Source organism: Bos indicus x Bos taurus, chromosome 2 (assembly GCF_003369695.1).
Source record: "Bos indicus x Bos taurus breed Angus x Brahman F1 hybrid chromosome 2, Bos_hybrid_MaternalHap_v2.0, whole genome shotgun sequence".
In the NCBI taxonomy this organism is placed as follows: domain Eukaryota; kingdom Metazoa; phylum Chordata; class Mammalia; order Artiodactyla; family Bovidae; genus Bos; species Bos indicus x Bos taurus.
Genome location: NC_040077.1, coordinates 131285721 through 131300977, shown reverse-complemented (window position 1 = coordinate 131300977; position 15257 = coordinate 131285721). Strand labels below are relative to the sequence as shown.

The 15257-nt window shown below is 38.2% G+C and overlaps 1 protein-coding gene across 5 annotated transcripts in view; it reads right to left on the bottom strand.

Moving 5' to 3' along the window:
• The window catches only part of EIF4G3 (eukaryotic translation initiation factor 4 gamma 3), a 301001-nt gene that overhangs the window by 174717 nt on the left and 111027 nt on the right, over positions 1-15257 (bottom strand). For 2 of the 5 annotated variants that reach the window (XM_027521372.1, XM_027521397.1), the window contains 3 exons: positions 7611-7706; positions 6097-6210; positions 2621-2653 (listed from right to left, as the gene is read on the bottom strand). In XM_027521372.1, the coding sequence (XP_027377173.1) occupies positions 2621-2653; positions 6097-6210; positions 7611-7706 (243 nt within the window). Of the gene's footprint in view, positions 1-2620; positions 2654-6096; positions 6223-7610; positions 7707-15257 lie in introns of those variants that run through there. The other 3 variants (XM_027521407.1, XM_027521381.1, XM_027521391.1) reach the window with 3 other exon arrangements.

Genomic DNA, 15257 nt, shown 5'->3' with positions numbered 1-15257 from the left:
CTAAAGGAACTGCAATATAGAGAGCAGTTTTTCGTAACTGGTTATTCTATCCAAAATGCCAATACTAATTCCATAGGAATAGGAAAACAAGCCAAACTGGCCCCTCCATCCATGAATACAAGATGCAAACTCTTCCTAACAAAGTCCTCGAAGGCATCCCACAACATTGGTTCAAGCTACCCGATGCTCAGCAGTCCCACTCCAACCACTCTCTCCCCTACTCCACTTCTCCAAAGTAGCTACTGCAGCAGCCTGAGCCAACGCTGTCTATTTCCTTACTTAAATCTGTGAGGCACAAGGGAAAAAAATTTAATTTGTGTTTAAAAAGGAAAAATATCAGAGTAAAAGCAGCCAGCTACCTGAAGTTTTCAGATCCAAAAGCAATGCTCTGGATTTATGCTGTATCTCAATAACCCATCTTCAAGAACCGGTGTGGGTTTCTTGATAATGGATAAATAATAAATATATACACATATATAGTTCTACCTTTTAATGGCTGAAATATGCTTAATTTCACAATCATCATCCTACAGATAAATAAAGGACTGATACGTTTTCTGAGATACATTACACATGAAAAATGATTTCAGAATAGAAATTCACCTTTTCTCGGAAAGATTTCTTAAAAGTTTTGCTTACTTGTTAAAATTTTTTTAAAAGATAAAATGTATCACAAGCCTTTAGACTCAGAAGAAAGTTTTTAAAAACTAGATTTTCCAAAAGCTGACAATATATAAAGGCTTAAACATCCCAATTTGAGGACCACTGCAACTGAACTCAAGTAATAGAAACACTTAGCCTTGTACCAAGGAGCACAGAAACTTTTTTGCTGAGGCAGTAGTTTTTTTACTCTGCGTCTTCAACAGAGATCTTTCAGCTTTCTCTCTGTCAGGAATTTCTGGCTTTATCCCTGATTAAAATGTAAACCTCGACTCTATGGCTCTTGAGTAGATTTGCTGTTTTTTAAAAAATGTATAATCAATCTTTTTTAACCTAAGAGGTTATCTTTTCTCATAATTAGTAATCTTATCCACCAGATTCGTACTATATGCCAAACACTCCACTAATCGTATTATTTGTATTATTTCACATATCTTCACATTAGTCCAAAGAGAGTACTGATACTATTCCTCATTTTGCAGATGAGAAAACGGAGCCTGAGAGCAGTAAGCAGTTTACCCAAGACCACCAAGCTATAAACCAAGGTCCAGCTGACATCAAATTCCAAGCTCTTAAAGCACTTCAACAATGCTATCTCTATCAAGTAAAAACTACCCTAAGTTTTATTTCTTTATCAAATCCAAAGAACTGCCATCCATTTCATACAACCACCTCTGAGTTCTCCTGCAAAATATCTTTTTTAACACCTCAGAATTTATCTGGTTTTTACATCATCTAGATTGGAAAATTGTATTTTGAGAAGTAGAGCCTTTTATTAAATCACTGCTAGACAATTAAAGGTTTCAATTAAGTAACATCCAATATGATACCATAGGTAAACACTGCTAATATTTCTTTCATTTTATCAAACCATACTAAGTTGCATGACAATATTAAAAATAGCTAACACTTACTGGCTGCTTATTTTATGTCAGATGACTTACATATATTATCTCTAATGTAAAGGGTGTTTATCACCACTTTACATACAGGGAAACCGAGGCTAAGAAAAAAAACTGCTTAACTCAGCTGGTTACACAGCAGATCTATCAGATTTAGAATTTAGATTAGCCTAGGCTCTTTCTACCACAGAATGAGAAAATGTTTCAGAATACTTGGGAGAAAACCCCTGCAACTCTTTTTTTTTCTTTCTCTCAAACCATTTCCCTCTAGTATATTCCTGCTAAATAAACTAGTGTCTGCATACACATTTTTGAAATTTTAATTTACATAATAACTTCATTTAAAAAGAATAGGCTAAAAATATTAAAGTTAAATAAGGTATCAATTTTCTATATATGCTAAAAATAAAGATAACTATGCAACAAATGAATGTATATTATTGTTAATCAATTTATTAGGTCTACATTAGTAACTGAGATTAAGTGGTTTTAGAAATACTAGTACTATTATATACACATCAATACAAGTTACATCAGAAAGTTAGTTAACAGAAAACTCTTAGAATGTTGCCTATTCCATTCAGTTAAATTTAAACTTACTGCAGATATCCACAAAATCCGTAAGGGCTTAATATATCTAAATACTTTCAAAGTTCGCTATCAATTCAGGGCAATTTTTTTTTTGCAAAGTAAAGAAACTCTTTATTTTTAAACTGTGTTGTAAAAAGAAGAAAACTGGTTTGCTAATAACAAAATGCTATGAAATCAGTGAAGAGTAAAGAGAACTGTATTAAATCACAGCAAACCTACTCTTTTTTTGGGGTTGGGGCCAAGCCACAAGGTATGTAGGATCTTAGTCCTCCAATCAGGGATGGAACCTGCACCCTCTGCACGGCAAGTGCAGAGTCGTAACCACTGGACAGCCAGGGAAGTCCTGAAGCTACTCCTGAAGAGCAGCTTGAGTGGGTCCATGGAATGGCAGCATTCTAAGAGTCAGAAACTACTAAAGCCCCCACCTATTAGTTCAGGGTAATAGTGAAGGGGCAAGGGTACAGTACCTGATGATGGGCAGGTCGAGGCCCCGCTGCAAACTGAGAAAAGGAGGGAAAACAAACACAAAAGGAAAGGCACAAAGAGTCAGAAACACCACAACAAAAACCGAAACTTCACACAATATGCTGAAAGAAATAAAACCCACAGGAAGAAAAAAAACACAAACAGTCAAAGCTTTGCTGCAGGACAGTGACAGACAGGTACTGAGAAGATTCAACAGGCTGACACCTCTATCAGAAACAGTTTGCCATTTATCAGCTGGGAGAGAAACAGCTAAGCTGCTATGCACATAAGAGTGCCTCTCTGATAGGAATTTTTTTTAAACCCTAAAATAAAACAAAAGAAAGTTTGAAACACTAAGTGGTTATATTAAGACAAACATATGAAAAGTCAACTATGCTTATGCAACTGATAAAACTGCAGGGAATGAGAAATGCTTTCCCATTACAAGAAACAGCCAGGAGGTAATTATAATGTCCAGCAGAAAATAAAGAATGTAATAGTACAGATTTCAAATTTTCTTAAATTAAACAGGGTATCTCACATATGAAATGGAAATTTCACTATCTTCATTTCTTGGAGTTAAAGATTAAAATTTATCATATATATTATAAATATATAAACATATAAATAAATATATTTATAATATATAAGTGTAAATATATAAATAATTATATATATTTAAATTCAATGAACTAGTAAAGTTTAATACCAGGCATATCAAAGCAGAGGTAAAGAACACCATCCTTTAACATGATTAGTCAAAGTGGTACTCTTATAAGCTCAAGAAGAAAAAAAAAGAGTCAAAGAAGTCAAATATCTCAATTACTATGTAGACACAACAGCACAAGACTGCATACTTGTACCTGCTGCTATCTGATATTGAGAACAAAAACAAAAGAAAACGTCACTTTTTAGGTAAACCACAGAGCATTTGAAAGAGGATAATACATATTCCAACTCTTACTTTCCCTAACTTAGAATGGAAGAAAAAGCTTTTTCACCCATAAAATTTTAAATACAAAATCTCTAGGATCAAATAACTCATCAGAGCAAAATCAGACTTTCAATGGGATTTTACTAAAAAGAAAGAGAAATTATTCAGGCACGTAGAGTCACCTACTGGCCACCTACACGTTAACTACTGAGATGTTAACCACTCTCTTTAACAGTTAAAATATTTAGTAAGCCATTTTGAATGCAAACCACACAGGGTCTTATTTAAAATATTTAAGGAGCTAAAATATGTATCTTCTTTGAATTGTTTAATTTCCTATGGAGCCTTCCTTCTGTTACTTTGGGTGAACAAGACTGAAGATGAACTAAGAAACAATTCCCTGTACTCAGAATTTAAGTTACCAGAATTATTTCCTCAACTGTCACTATTGAATATAAAAATTTTTCAAGAAATTGCAGTAGGTCACATGCCACAATGTAGGAGATGACTGAAGACAGCTCTAATCAAGAATTTACCTTAGAAGCTAAATGCTACCTACTGCTCAGGTAATGAACACTGTTCTAACACATTTTGAAATTATTCCGTATAACTTAACGAGCTCTCCATGACTTATAGGATCAGGGCATGTTAGCCAGCCATTATACTTGCTAAAAACCAATGTAAAGTAGTTTTTCAGAATGATGATAATGGCAGCTAGCTTTCTTGCAAAACATTTTCTCTTCAAAGAAACTGAAGTTTTATATTTTCAGTTTTCCAACTATGAAAAGAAAACAGATCATACCTCTAACTATGGCCATCAAGTTTCAAGAATAGGTAATATTACCCATGTGGTATTCACATAGAGGGTGGGAGTGTGATGTTTCTTCATGACACTTTTGAAGGAAATGGGAGAGAAGGGCCATGTTAAAAAAATTAACCTTAGTACAGTAGTACCTGTCTTATCACTGTTCCACAGAAAGGCCCCATTTTTAAGGCTCTACAATAAAATTGAAACTTTATATATTTGGAATATTCCGGTCAAAAAGGAACTTCCTATGAGCAAGAGGAGTACCTTATAAAATTACACGAATATTAAAAAAATAAAAGTTAGTGGGAAAGTACCCTAGTCTATTTTGCACTAGTCACCATTGGCTATTGAGTTTTTCATTTGTAATGACAACAGTCTTAATCCTACAGGTAACTGTAAGCAACAGAACAAACTGTAATTGCTGCTGGCTTATATTAAAAATAAAAACTTTTCTTTTTTCTAGGAGGGATTTTTAAGATGGTAAGGACTGAAGATACTAAGGAAAGCAGCCTTCTGTGAACTCAGAGCCAGTGTTTACGCCACCCACGCTCCCTCACACCCACTCACCCTTCTGTGCACAGCTGGTAACTGGGCATGACCAATAGTTATTGATGTACCTTGGGCACTTAGCACCACAGAATATAAAAATAACCAATGGTTACAGGTTATTGCAAAAGCCAAACTGTCCCCCACCCCCATTAAGCATTCGATGATTTCACTATTTTGGAGGCTATTAAGCAATAAATTATAGTTTACATAGTTCCAATACAACCAGAAAATGGAACAGGTAGGTAGCTCTTCAATTTTTTTTCTTTTTTTTACTTTTAAACAAAACTGTCAACAATATACAAGTATCAAGCAGAAATACAGGCACAAAGATCTTCTCAAGGAGGGAGGGGGGCCACTTGAAGCCAGTTGGATTGCAAAGGCAGCTGTCCAGGGAAGAACAGAAAAGCCTAAACTGTGCAATTGCCAATGGCCCATTAATGCAGAAATAGAATGGAGTAAGCTTTAGCTGCTCTACAAAGCCATGGGAAGAGGCCCTTCCTGAGTGCAATAGCTTACCTCTCCTCACCAGTTGGGGTAGCTGTGGGATGGATGAGACTGGACTATGGCAACTTGGGATGTGAGAAGAAAATGCAATCCTGCCAAATTCCAAACCCAACTTCACCCTCCCAGCACCAACACAAACGAAATAAAGAAAACTGGACCCAAAACAACAAGCAAGAGTAGTGCAGGGTCTGCTAGTCTTGCACGTGTTTTGGGGTATGTAATGGAATGTTATGTGTGTGGCTTTTAGTAATGGGGGTGGTAATGGTCACTAGCAGAGCAGATGGCAAAAATTGCATAGAGGATAGTATCTGAAGATAGTTTATGACCACAGAAAAATGGCTGACAACTATAGACAGTTTTCCCTTTGATAACCAATTATAAAATGAAAGAGGGAAAAAGAAGCCTTTTAAAAAGAAATTTATCTCTTAAAATCAAATTCATCTCAAAGGGATATCCCTCTAAACCCCAAATTACTCCTGTCTAATTCCCAATAGAGAAGACCCACCCAATTTGTTATTCTTTTCCCCATAATGCCCGGCAAAAACTGCCATGCCAGGTTAGACTTTCAGAGAGGATGCAATCAATGCATTTGTGTTCATCAGCCAATAAACGGATGTGGTCAAAAATAATGCGTGCCGGGGGCACCACTGCCTGCAAGAAGTACAGCTTGTTATATTGCTTACAATGCAGTATTTTATCCAGCCTCTTCCAGCCAAGGACCTGTAAACGGGAGTCTGTTCCAAAACCTTCCTCCTCTTCCAGTTGTCTGTGCAATGTATTGGCACTGTTCTGCTGGGCTGTCAAAAAAACTGGTTTAGAGATGCAGCTCTTCAGTCAGGTTTTGCGCCAGTTCTAACCATGTAAATTCTTTTCTTTCCCAATAATTATACAAGGCGTAGAGGGGTTAAAAGGGCCATAGAATTCTTTGCAATAACAGCTTACCATAATGTTCCATGTTTAGTGATTAGAACTGGGGCCTATCTAAAGTAATCTGGCGAGATCTCAAGGCCCACTCTAAGTGGTCAAGTGTCCACATTCCCAAACCACTCTCAGAACAAAACTTGCATCAGACATCTTGTTGACCATTGCAGCAAAAAAGTAAACAAACAAAAAAAACCAGACAAGCAAACGAGCAACTAGGACCACAGTCCCACCTCTTTAGAAGGGCTCCTCCACCCCCGGGGAACCAGGGCCTAAGAAAAGGGCCTGAAGAAGAGGGCCACAGGGAAAGGAAGGCAGGAAGAGGACCAGAGAGAGAGCACATCTGAGAGAAGTCTGCGACCTTACAGCTCTTTGAGGAATTCTGTCATTTACTTCAAAATTCCTAAATTCATGCATAAAATCAAATGAACAGAAGCTAATGCAATGAAATATTCCTGTACTACAGGCAAAAAAGCAGAGGTGGAGAACCAAAAGAAGATCCCTGTACTCTGAGAAAAACACAGAGCGGAGATCCAAGTAGGGGCGTGAGAGACAATGAGATGTGACAGAAGCACCTGCTAGCAAACACTAATCATGCAGGGCAGGCAACACCATCCTAAGGAAAGGACTGCTGAAGCCACTGCACACTTTTGTGAAACAGAAGGATGAACCTTGAGTAAATTCTCTGTCTTTGCCATACTTATTGCAATCCATGTAAAAGATGAGCAAAGAGGATGACAGCATTTATACTTCTATGACAATTTATTTACCATCTGAAGAAATAAATACACCATTGGTGTAAGTCATGCATGTGTCCACACAGTCAAATAGTTAGAACTGATCTAATAATACTGATTCAAAAGGTGTACTTCCCTAGGCACTAGAATGTCAGATTCCAATTAATGAAATGTAATTTATTTTCAAAATCATGCTTTACACGTCTCCTGAATTTTGAACGGTACAAACAAAAACTTAAGAGCTGAAATGAAGTGAACTTGAATGTAACTAGAACTTGAATGACACAGAAAAGTAAAGGAAAAAAAAAGAAAAAGGGAAAAGGCTCCACTTGTTCTTTTCTTAATAAATTTAAATAATTCCCATAGAAAAGGTCTGAAAATGCAATGCTATCCAATAGTAACAGTAATAATAATTTTAACAATTGTCTTTGTAATACATTTCTAAAATCAAATAAAAATATGAACCAAAAGAACCTAAGCTACAACAAACACAAACTTAGGTGGAGAACATTTTCTAGAACAACCTTCTGCTTACTTACCGGAGAACGGGTTTGAGGTTGTGAATTCATTGTCTGAGGAGCTTGAGGATAGACCAACGTGGTTGGACCTGCATTCTGTCCAGAGGGATAAGGGGTCTGTCAAAGAATGACAAGAACAGTATCACCCTGTGAGTAAATATGGCACGGGTAACTCAATTCCAAAGAGTTTAAGAGTTTAGAAAAGTGTTCATTAATGTGGTTTACAGCTCTGTTTTAAAAGACCTAATTTTATCACAATATCCAGCAATTCAGAATCAGTGCAATCTTTTTAGAATTTATCTTAAATCTCTGATGAGAAGCAACTTCATCACACAACTCAGAATGGTGAGCAATTTAAAACTGATGAATAATTTATTTCAGACTGGTTGACTACAGTTAACTGATGCCTCAGAAAGTGAACTGCAGATAAGGTGGGGAACACTACTTTAACTTCAATATACAGTTAGTGGTATATTGCAGCCATGAAATTAAAAGACGCTTACTTCTTGGAAGGAAAGTTATGACCAACCTAGACATCATATTCAAAAGCAGAGACAATACTTTGCCAACAAAGGTCCATCTAGTCAAGGCTATGGTTTTCCCAGTGGTCATATATGGATGTGAGAGTTGGACTGTGAAGAAGGCTGAGCACCAAAGAATTGATGCTTTTGAACTGTAGTGTTGGAGAAGACTCTTGAGAGTCCCTTGGACTGCAAGGAGATCCAACCAGTCCATCCTAAAGGAGATCAGTCCTGGGATTTCTTTGGAAGGAATGATGCTAAAGCTGAAACTCCAGTACTTTAGCCACCTGATGCGAAGAGCTGACTCACTGGAAAAGATCCTGATGCTGGGAGGGATTGGGGGCAGGAGGAGAAGGGGACAACAGAGGATGAGATGGCTGGATGGCATCACCGACTAGATGGATGTGAGTTTGGGTGAACTTCGGCAGTAGGTGATGGACAGGGAGGCCTGGCATGCTGCAGTTTATGGGGTCACAAGGAGTCAGACATGACTGAGCAACTGAACTGAACTGAACAGTGGTAAACTGAAGTGTAAACTTCTGGCTGTTGAGGTAATAAATACAGTTGTTGAGATGTACCACTTATGAAAACACGAGAAATGTTATCTCTTTCTACTCAAAAAGTTAGGTGAGGACTCTCCCCTCTCATAGCTAGTATGCTGCTAAGTCGCTTCAGTCATGTCCGACTCAGTGTGACCCCACAGACGAAAGCCCACCAGGCTCTGCCATCCCCGGGATTCTCCAGGCAAGAACACTGGAGTGGGTTGCCATTTCCTTCTCCAATGCATGAAAGGGAAAAGTGAAAGTGAAGTTGCTCAGTCGTGTCCGACTCTTTGCGACCCCACGGACCGCAGCCTTCCAGGCTCCTCCATCCATGGGATTTTCCAGGCAAGAGTACTGGAGTGGGGTGCCATTGCCTTCTCTGAAACACAGTATACTACAGGAAAAAAAGAACAACCAAGATTTTTTCACTGAAGATGCTGAAAATGTGCATGCTGGACATATTTCATCTTATTCAAACTTCTGACTAATATTTTCCACACTAGAGCCAGTTGTCAACACTGCAAAACAAGTACGTGAATTAACATTCAGGCTCGAGTTCTTTCATTCTGTAATACTCCCTTACTGTCCACACAAAGCTGGTGTTCTATAAATACTGAGACTCTATCATTCCTCTCAAAATGGGTATTAATAAAACAAAGAATTTATTTTCCTTTACCTTGGAATTACTCTTTGAAACAGACAAAAAATAATCAAGTACTTCCCATATCTAAATAATATGTATGCCAAGAGCTGATGCATACTCTGTACACAAGCAGCTCTACCTGAATGCAAAGCAGAACACGGGACGACTGCCACGCATGGATATATGATGCTGTGCCATTCAGTTCAGTTCAGTCGCTCAGTCGTGTCCGACTCTGCGACCCCATGAATCGCAGCACGCCAGGCCTCCCTGTCCATCACCAACTCCCAGAGTTCACTCAGACTCACGTCCATTGTGTCAGTGATGCCATCTGGCCATCTCATCCTCTGTCGTCCCTTTCTCCTCCTGCCCCCAATCCCTCCCAGCATCAGAGTCTTTTCCAGTGAGTCAACTCTTCACATGAGGTAGCCAAAGGACTGGAGTTTCAGCTTTAGCATCATTCCTTCCAAAGAAATCCCAGGGCTGATCTCCTTCAGAATGGACTGGTTGGATCTCTTTGCAGTCCAAGGGACTCTCAAGAGTCTTCTCCAACACCACAGTTCAAAAGCATCAATTCTTCAGGGCTCAGCCTTCTTCACAGTCCCACTCTCACATCCATACATGACCACTGGAAAAACCATAGCCTTGACTAGACGGACATTTGTTGGCAAAGTGATGTCTCTGCTTTTGAATATGCTATCTAGGTTGGTCATAACCTTCCTTCCAAGGAGTAAGCATCTTTTAATTTCATGGCTGCAGTCATCATCTGCAGTGACTTTGGAGCCCAGAAAAATAAAGCCTGACACTGTTTCTACTGTTTCCCCATCTATTTCCCATGAAGTGATGGGACCGGATGCCATGATCTTCATTTCTGAATGTTGAGCTTTAAGCCAACTTTTTCACTCTTCACTTTCACTTTCATCAAGAGGCTTTTTAGTTCCTCTTCACTTTCTGCCATAAGGGTGGTGTCTTCTGCATGTCTGAGGTTATTGATATTTCTCCCGGCAATCTTGATTCCAGCTTGTGTTTCTTCCAGTCCAGCATTTCTCATGATGTACTCTGCATATACGTTAAATAAGCACGGTGACAATATACAGCCTTGACGTACTCCTTTTCCTACTTGGAACCAGTCTGTTGTTACATGTCCAGTTCTAACTGTTGCTTCCTGACCTGCATACAGATTTCTCAAGAGGCAGGTCAGGTGGTCTGGTATTCCCATCTCTTTCAGAATTTCCCACAGTTTATTGTGATACACACAGTCAAAGGCTTTGGCATAGTCAATAAAGCAGAAACGGATGTTTTTCTGGAACTCTCTTTCTTTTTCCATGATCCAGAGGATGTTGGCAATTTGATCTCTGGTTCCTCTGCCTTTTCTAAAACCAGCTTGAACATCTGGAAGTTCACGGTTCACGTACTGCTGAAGCCTGGCTTGGAGAATTTTGAGCATTACTTTACTAGCAAGTGAGATGAGTGCAATTGTGCGGTAGTTTGAGCATTCTTTGGCATTGCCTTCCTTTGGGATCGGAATGAAAACTGACCTTTTCCAGTCCTGTGGCCACTGCTGAGTTTTCCAAATTTGCTGGCATATTGAGTGCAGCACTTTCACAGCATCTTTCAGGATTTGAAACAGCTCCACTGGAATTCCATCACCTCCACTAGCTTTGTTCGTAGTGATGCTTTCTAAGGCCCACTTGACTTCACATTCCAGGATGTCTGGCTCTAGGTCAGTGATCACACCATCGTGATTATCTGGGTCGTGAAGATCTTTTTTGTACAGGTCTTCTGTGTATTCTTGCCACCTCTTCTTAATATCTTCTGCTTCTGTTAGTCCCTACCATTTCTGTCCTTTATCGAGCCCATCTTTGCATGAAATGTTCCCTTGGTATCTCTAATTTTCTTGAAGAGATCTCTAGTCTTTCCCATTCTGTTGTTTTCCTCTATTTCTTTGCATTGATCGCTGAAGAAGGCTTTCTTATCTCTTCTTGCTATTCTTTGGAACTCTGCATTCAGATGTTTATGTCTTTCCTTTTCTCCTTTGCTTTTCGGTTCTCTTCTTTTCACAGCTATTTGTAAGGCCTCCCCAGACAGCTGTTTTGCTTTTACTTTAATAGGTGCATTGATGAAGAAATTCTGCCAACAGATTACTCAGCTTTCTCACAGAAAATCTTTCCATTCTTTGTGACTGATTTTAGAAATTTCATAGGAATGATATGACTTGTACCTATTGCTGAGGCAGGGGGGATAACTATGAGAGATGCCTCTATGCTTTTCTTCTGCATTTCATGACATAACTAACCAAGTTCACTGATTAAATTATTCTGGAGGAACTTGTTTAACATACTATTAACATACTATTTAACATACTATTTCATACTTCGTTGAAAAATATTGCTAAAGCTTGAATGGGAACAGTCTTTGCCCATGATTTATAGCATCAAATGCATAGGAGACAAGGGACAGTCACCACAGATTTTACTTACACTTTTCCGTTTCAAATAGCTTCAAAGTTATTACAAAGATTTACTTCTCCAAGGATGTGTACATGAATACTTTATATTTAAACGGCAATCCAGTTCATTGTAGTTTACAAGAGGTACAGACATAGTCTCATTTTCATTACTATTTTCAAGTTTCAATGAAAGCTCCTAAGTTAATCATTTTTATTAACTGGACGTACTAACAAAAAACAGGAAAAAGTGGTAACTGACAATCTGTTAAGGAAATGCCAGTGAAGGAAGATAAGCCAATCAAAACACACTTTGTACTGCACATATAACCTTTAAGAATAATAACTATTTAAAAAACAGTGACTGGGACAATTAAAGATAGAGATTTGAGAATGAATTCCATGTAACACAGAACACACTAACAGCATCTTAGGTCCAGATGCTGGCAGTTTTCAAAATAAGGGTATGTGAAAAAAATTAGTAAGAAGTTTCAATTTTCAAAATATGAAAGAAGGAAATTAAGCAAACAATTACAGAATTTAGAGAGCTGTTAATATGCTTCACACACAATTCGAAGCACTTCGCATACTACATGGAGACGAAAGGTTAGCATTCCTGCTTTAAAACGCTCACTTCCCCTTACATAAATAACATAAACACAAAATTCACACTGCATGTGTGCAGACGCACACAAATCTAGTTTAAGAATTAAGCAGCCGTAGCCTTTCAAACGTCTATCAGATGATACTCACCCCATTTAAAATAAGCTTGCACATTTATTCCACAATTCCATCTCAAAAAATTTACCCTAAGGATAAATTCATGATGGGAAAGAATAAAGAAGAACTGCATATTCCATTTACAAAAGAGAGGTTAAAGTACACTATATTCAATCAAAGAGAGAATGTAGTGTAATTTTTGAGGTAAGAAAAAAATGAGGAAAATCTATCTAAACTATCATGGAAAGACATCTATAATATTAGTGACATAAGCAAATCACAGAATTAGTCAGAATAAAAACCCTATCTGTATAGTATTTTTTGATATATACAAACAGGATACTTAAAAAGATGTCTTGGGAAGATATATAGCACACTTAAAATTGCGATTTCACAGAAATGTAACTGAAAGGGGGATACAGGATACAAATTGTAGGTTTTATTTTATATACTATGTATTAAAAGCACAGCTGATTTTATTGTGCTTCACATTATTTCACTTCACAGATACTGTGATTTTTACAAATTAAAGGTTTGCAGGAACCCAACATTAAGCTTGTCAATCTTTTTTTATTTCAAGCTGACTTACAACGTTGTATTAGTTTTCAGGTGATTCAGTTATATATATCTACATGTAATTATTTTTCTGATTTCGCTTTATTACAGGTTATTACAAGATACTGAATATGGCTCCCTGCACCACACACACATGATTATCAACTCTATTTTCCCAGTATCACTTGCTCATTTCATGAGTGTGTGTCACATTTCGGTAATTAGTTCTCAGGGTATTTTAAACTTTTTCATTACTATTATTGTGTTTGCTACGGTGCCTTGTGATCAGTGATCTTTGATGTCGCTACTGCAACTGTTGTGGGGCAGCATGGACTGTGCCCACGTAAGTCACCAAACTTAATCCCCATGTGCTGAGTGTATTCCGACAGCTCCACCGACAAGCTGCTCCCCTTTTCTCTTCCTCTCCTTGGGCCTCCCTATCGAGACACAACAGTACTGAAATCAGGCTAATGAGTAACCCTGAAATGGCCTCCAAGTAAGTCAATTGAAAGGAAGAGTCCCATTTTCTCATTTTAAGTCAAAAACTAGAAATGATGAAGCTTAATGAGGAAAGCATGTCAAAAGCCAAGATTAAGATGAAAGCCTGGACTCTTGCACCAGTCAGGCTGTAAATGCAAAAGAAAAGTTGGTTCTTGAATGAAATTAAATCTACTATTTCATTAGATACACGAATGTAATCTAATACACGAATGTAAGAAAACAAAACAGCGTTCTTGCTGATGTCGAGAAAATTTTAGTGGTCTGGAAATAAGACTGGTCACAACATTCCTTTAAGCCAAAACCTAACCCAGAGCAAGGTCCAAAGTTTCTTAGGTTCTGTGAAGACTGAGAGAGGTGAAGAATTTGGAGGAGGAAGGTATGAAGCTAGCAGAGGGGGCTGGTTCATGAGGTTTTAGAAAAGAAGCTGTCTCCATAACATACAAATACAAGGGGAAGCCACACGTGCTGAAGAGGAAGCTATAGCAACTTACCTATAATATCTAGCTAAGGTAAGGAATGAAGGTGGATACAATAAAATGTAGATTTTCAGTGTAGATGAAAATAGTCTTCCAGTGGAAGAAGAGGCCATCTAGGAGGTATACAACTAGAGAGGAGGACATTCAATACCTGGCTTCAAAGGACAGCCTGACTCTCTTGTCAGGGGTTAGTGTGTCTGAAGTCCCTGCTTGTTTCACCACTCTGAAAATTCCAGGGCCTTAAGAATTCTGCTACATATACTCCACTTGTGCTCCATACATGCAACAACAAAGCCTGGATAGCACATCTCTGTACAATATTGTTTACTGAATATTCTAAGCCACTCTTGAGATCTAATGCTCAGAAAAAAGATGCCTTTCAAAATATTACGGCATGTTGACAATGCACCTGGTTATCCAGAGCTCTGATGGAGATAAACAAGATTTATGATGTTTTCATGCTTACTAACGTAACATCCATTCTGCAGCCCATGACTCACAGGGTAATTTTGACTTTCAAGTCTTATTACTTAACAAATACATTTCTTAAGAATCTTTAGCTGCCACAGACAGTGATTCCTCTGCTGGATCTGGGCAAAGTAAACTGAAAACCTTCTGGAAAGGACTCTTTATCCTGGGTGCCATGAAGAATCTTCATGAATGATGGGAAGAGGTCAACATATTAACAATAGTAACAATAACAGGAGTTTGGAAGAAGTTGATTCCAACCTTCATGGATGACCTTGAGGGGTTCTAGAGTTCAACAGAGGAGTCACTGCCGATGTGAAAGAAAACTGTAAGAGAATTGGAATTAAAGTGGAGCCTGGAGATCTGATGGAATTGCTGTAATCTTGTGATGAAACTCTGACAGATGAGGAACTGCTTCCTATGGCTGAGCAAAGAAAGGGTTTCTTGAGATAGACTCTAGTCCTGGTAAAGATCAGGGAAGATTGCTGAAATGACAATTAAAGGATTTAGAATACTGCAAAAAGTTAGATGATGAATTGGGAGCACAGTTTGAAAGGAAAATGGTCTACTGTGGGTAAAATGCTATCCAACAGCATGGCATGCTACAGAGAAGCTCTTCATGAAAAGGAGTTGACTGAGCGGCAAACATCAATGTTGTCTTATTTTGAAAAACTGCCATAGCCACCTCTACTTTCAGCAACCACCACTGTGATCAGTCAGCAGCCATCACCCTTGAGGCAAGATCCTCCATCAACAAACAGATTATGACTTTGTGATGGCTCAGATAAAGCTTTCAATA